Genomic DNA, 4,295 nt, shown 5'->3' with positions numbered 1-4,295 from the left:
TTTTCCATGAATTTGTCTATTTTTTCCTCATTTTTGTCTGCTTTTTGCTTCAACTCTTGGATAATTCTGAGTATTAAAGATTTGAATTCCCTATCAGGTAGTTCTAGGGCTTTTCTTCTACTGGAAAGTCATCTGGTGTTTTATTTTGGATGGCTACTGGACCCATCCTGTCCTGTTTTTCTATATGTTTTGATATTTTCTGCTGTCTTTGGGACTTTCAGTAGTTATTTTCCTCATTTATTGATTTCATATTTGTTTGTTTCTTCCTGATTTTTGTTTTATTTTGTTATGTCTGAGAAGGCGGGCTGTGCATTCTATGTTGTTTGATCATCTGTGGGCATGACACTTTTCACCTCCTTTTCCAACGGGCAGGGCCAGTCACTCAGGTATGGTATAGCAGGGCAGGTCCAGCTGAAGGGGAGTTCCTAGGATGGTTTGTTTGTGACAGATACTAGGACCAACAGAGTGGTCCATGAATCAGTGCAGGGCAAGTTCCAGTAGGCCGTGTCTGTGCTGCTTAGGAGTGTGATGTTCAGCGCATGATGCAGGTAGGCAGGAAGAAAGGTGGAGATTGTGATGTGTGGAGCTAAGATGGGTATGGGAAAGAGGAGAGTGAGAAGAGAGGAACAGGAGCCAAAAACATAAACACAAACAAACAAGGAGTGCTAAGGGAGCTTCCTGTTGGAATGGAGAGATGAGAGACTGAGAAATGGAGAAAAAAAGAAAAAGGGTAAAAGAAAAAAAAGTAATAAATAAAATTAGAGGAAGAAAAGAAAAAGAAAAGCCCCCAGGGATCCCACTGGTGTGGCTGCTAGGACTGGAGAAGTTGCTCCCAGACCATGAAGTAAAGCCTAGCTGGAAGGGGTACAAGTGTCACACAGCACCAGGTATTCTGGAGACAGAAAGAGAAAGTAAGTATAGAGAGATGAGAAACCTGAAATCAAGAAAGACAAAAAGGGAAAAAGAGACAGAAGAAAACAAAACAAAGGAAAAAAAAAAAAAAAAACAAGAAAAAAGGAAATGCCCCCAGGGATGTCACAGTGCGTCTGCACAGAGTAAGGAAGTAGCTCCCAAGCCACAGTACTGCCCGGCTAGAAGGGGATCTCAAGCTGACAAAAGAAAAAGAAAACAAACAAAGAAAGAAATCAAAACAGATCAAATCAGAACAAACAAACAATAAAAGCCCCAGGGGTCCCACCAGTGTGGTGGCACGGGCTGGGAAGCAGTTTCACAGTTGAGCAGTGTTTCGCAACCTTTCCAGAAGAAGTAAGGATGGCACTTGGAGCCAGGTATTTGAGAGAATGGAGGGGGAGGTGGTGAGATGTAAGGAAGAAATCTAAAGAAGAGGAAAAAAGCAACATCAGCAGCCAACAAATGGCACTCAGGGAGCTGGCCAGTGCAGGCAGGTGGAATCCAAGAGACACTGGGGTGAAGCCAGTGCTTCCTGGCTAAGTGTGGCCGCAGAAAGCAGAGGAGGCTGAGTGGGGGTGAAGAAGTGTGGGGTTTGGGAAAGCGTATACTGCTGGTTATCGGTTGTTCTGTCTCGTGCTGGAAACTCCATAAAGCTGCTTTCTCGTACCTCCTGTTCACTGATCTCTGATAGGAGTCCAAGATGGTGGATCCATGCTGCAGTAGCTGACAGGGGACCTCTGCATGTATCTCTCCTGGCTTTCTGTTCTCAGTCAGTTTCTTATTCCATTCGGTGTTTGGTTGAGTTCTTTATCTCTTCCTTCGATGCTTAGGGTTTCAGGATAGACGTATGTCTCTGTTTGACTTAGTTTTTTGGATCTTTGCTCTAGAGGGATGGCGTGGTGCTTCTGTCTATAGCACCATGTTGCCCGGAAGTCAATATGGTAAATTTTGACATCTGTTTACCTTACTGGTGCATACATAAATGCTGCTTATATTATTTTCTGTACTTTTATGTATGCATGAAATATCTTAAAATTTAAAGAAAATAATATCAAAAAAAGACATAGACTTAGTTTCTACCCTCACAAAGCATGTGGCCAAATCAAATGGGTGCCAAATTTCACAACATACTCTTTCTTCTTTTTCAGTGTTATTATAAATTATTCTTTCCAAAATATTTACTTTCTGACATTGGACTTTTTATTCAGAGAGAGAATGGAAGTAAGTGTGTGTGTTCGGTTTGCATATTATTTTTGTCAAACTGTTGTTGTTCAGTGCCATCGAGTCGGTTCCAACTCAGAGTGACCCTACATACAACAGAACAAAACACTGCCTGGTCCTGTATCATCCTCACAATTGTTTCTATGTTTAATAAAATATTCTAAGGGAAGGTCTACAGTATAAATCCATTATTACAGCCACTATGTCAATCCATCTTGTTGAGGGTCTTCTTCTTTTTCACTGACTCTCTACTTTACCAAGTGTATCTTTCTGTAGGGACTGGTCCCTCCTGATAACATGTCCAAAGTAAGCAGGACAAAGTCTCCCCATACTCACTTCTAAGGAGCATTCTGGTTGTACTTCTTCCAAGACATATTTGTTGGTTCTTTTGACAGTCCATGGTATATTCAATATTCCTCACCAACACTGTAATTCAAAGGATCAATTCTTCTTTGGTCTTCCTTATACATTGTCCAGCTTTCACATGCTTATGAGGCGATTGAAGACACCATGGCTTGGGTCAGGCGCACCTTAATCCTTAAAGTAACATTTTTGCTTTTTAACACTTTAAAGGGTTCTTTTGCAGCATATTTGCCCAATGCAATGTTTCGTTTGATTTCTTGACTGCTGCTTCCATGGATGTTGATTGTGGATCCAAGTAAAACAAAATCCTTGACCACCTTAATCTTCTCTCCATTTATCATGATGTTGTATATTGGTCTAGTTGTGAGGATTTTTGTTTCCTTTATATTGAGGTGTAATCCATACTGAAGGCTATGGTCTTTGATTTTCATCAGTAAGTACTTCAAGTTCTCTTTACTTTCAGCCAGGAAGGTTGTGCCATCTGCATATTGCAGGTGGTTAATGAGTCTTCCTCCACTCCTGATGTCCTGTTCATCTTCATACGGTCCAGCTTCTCAGATTATTTGCTCAGCATACAGATTGAATAAGTATATTGAAAGGACACAACTCTGATACATACTTTTCCTGATTTTAAATGAAGCAGTCTTTTTTTTTTTTTTTTGAGACTTGTAAAGTACAACCATTTGAAGTTAGACATGAAAATTCTAAGGGCCGTATGCAAGATGATAGGGTGCTCGTGGTGGGCATCAAATTAGAGGAGATATCAAAAATCTACTAATAAGTAAGGACTGTGCTAATTTAATAAAATATTCAAAGGGAAGGTCCACAGGAAAAGTCTGTGAGTGTCATGTCATTAGTAAATATGAGCAGAGCTTGTGGACTGAATATTTTTTAAACATATGAATGTAAAGCAGAACTGCTCTAGCAAGATTTCTGTAGGAAAACAGATCTGTGTCCATGACCTGAGCATTTCAACTCTGCTACCCTCTGAAGTGCTAGTTTTGAAAAAAAAGAAAAGAAAAGAAATCATCTGTATGATTTAGACTAGTAAAGTGGAGATTACCAAAATATTTAAGAGGTCAAACATATAGAAATACAAATTATTCAGTGTGAAATTAAGTAAACATTCTTCCTCCCTCAGTGAATTTTAAGTTATAAGTTCCATGAATTTGAGTGTATTTTTTAATTTAATGAAATTTGAGACCTACCTTGCTTGGTCTTGAGCAAAATCTGGAGTTCAGTCTGTGCATCTGGTTGTAGGTTACTCACTTGTTTATCTACTTGTATTGAACTGTAAGTTAGAGAATTGCTAGATCCTATGAGAAGGAGAAAGTAGAATTTTGAAAGTCTACATTTTCATAAATAAAGCATTACTCATGGCTGGTAGCAGAATGCACTCTGCTATTATAAGCAGCTCACCTCTCAACACAGTAAAGCGAACATCTGCAGACCCTCCAGTGTCTTCTGAAGACAAATTAACAGATTGTATTGCTATATTAGGCTCCACCACTGAAGTGTTGTTCAAAGACAAGGAATAAATTTCCATTTGCTCAATAAGCCTGCAAGGAATAAAACACAACATAATATTTTAAAAATTTTGTCATACACACCTGTGTTCATGGCAGCATTGTTCACAATAGCAAAAAGATGGAAACAACCTAGAAGCCCATCAACAAATGAACAGATAAACAAACTATGGCACATACACACAATGGAGTACTATGCAACGAGAAAGAACAACAATGAATCTGTGAAGCATCTCGTAACATGGATGAAACTGGAGGACATTATGCTGAGTG

At 39.4% G+C, this 4,295-nt stretch overlaps 1 protein-coding gene across 1 annotated transcript in view; it reads right to left on the bottom strand.

The window, feature by feature from the left end:
• The window catches only part of ADGRG7 (adhesion G protein-coupled receptor G7), a 118,954-nt gene that overhangs the window by 63,167 nt on the left and 51,492 nt on the right, over positions 1-4,295 (bottom strand). The window contains exons 7-8 of the mRNA XM_004378165.2: positions 3,916-4,055; positions 3,705-3,812 (exon numbers count right to left, since the gene is read on the bottom strand). Coding sequence (XP_004378222.1) covers positions 3,705-3,812; positions 3,916-4,055 — 248 coding nt within the window. The remainder of the gene's footprint in view (positions 1-3,704; positions 3,813-3,915; positions 4,056-4,295) is intronic.

Source organism: Trichechus manatus, unplaced genomic scaffold (assembly GCF_000243295.1).
Source record: "Trichechus manatus latirostris isolate Lorelei unplaced genomic scaffold, TriManLat1.0 scaffold00055, whole genome shotgun sequence".
Lineage (NCBI taxonomy): Eukaryota > Metazoa > Chordata > Mammalia > Sirenia > Trichechidae > Trichechus > Trichechus manatus.
This window is presented reverse-complemented; position numbering and strand designations above follow the sequence as displayed.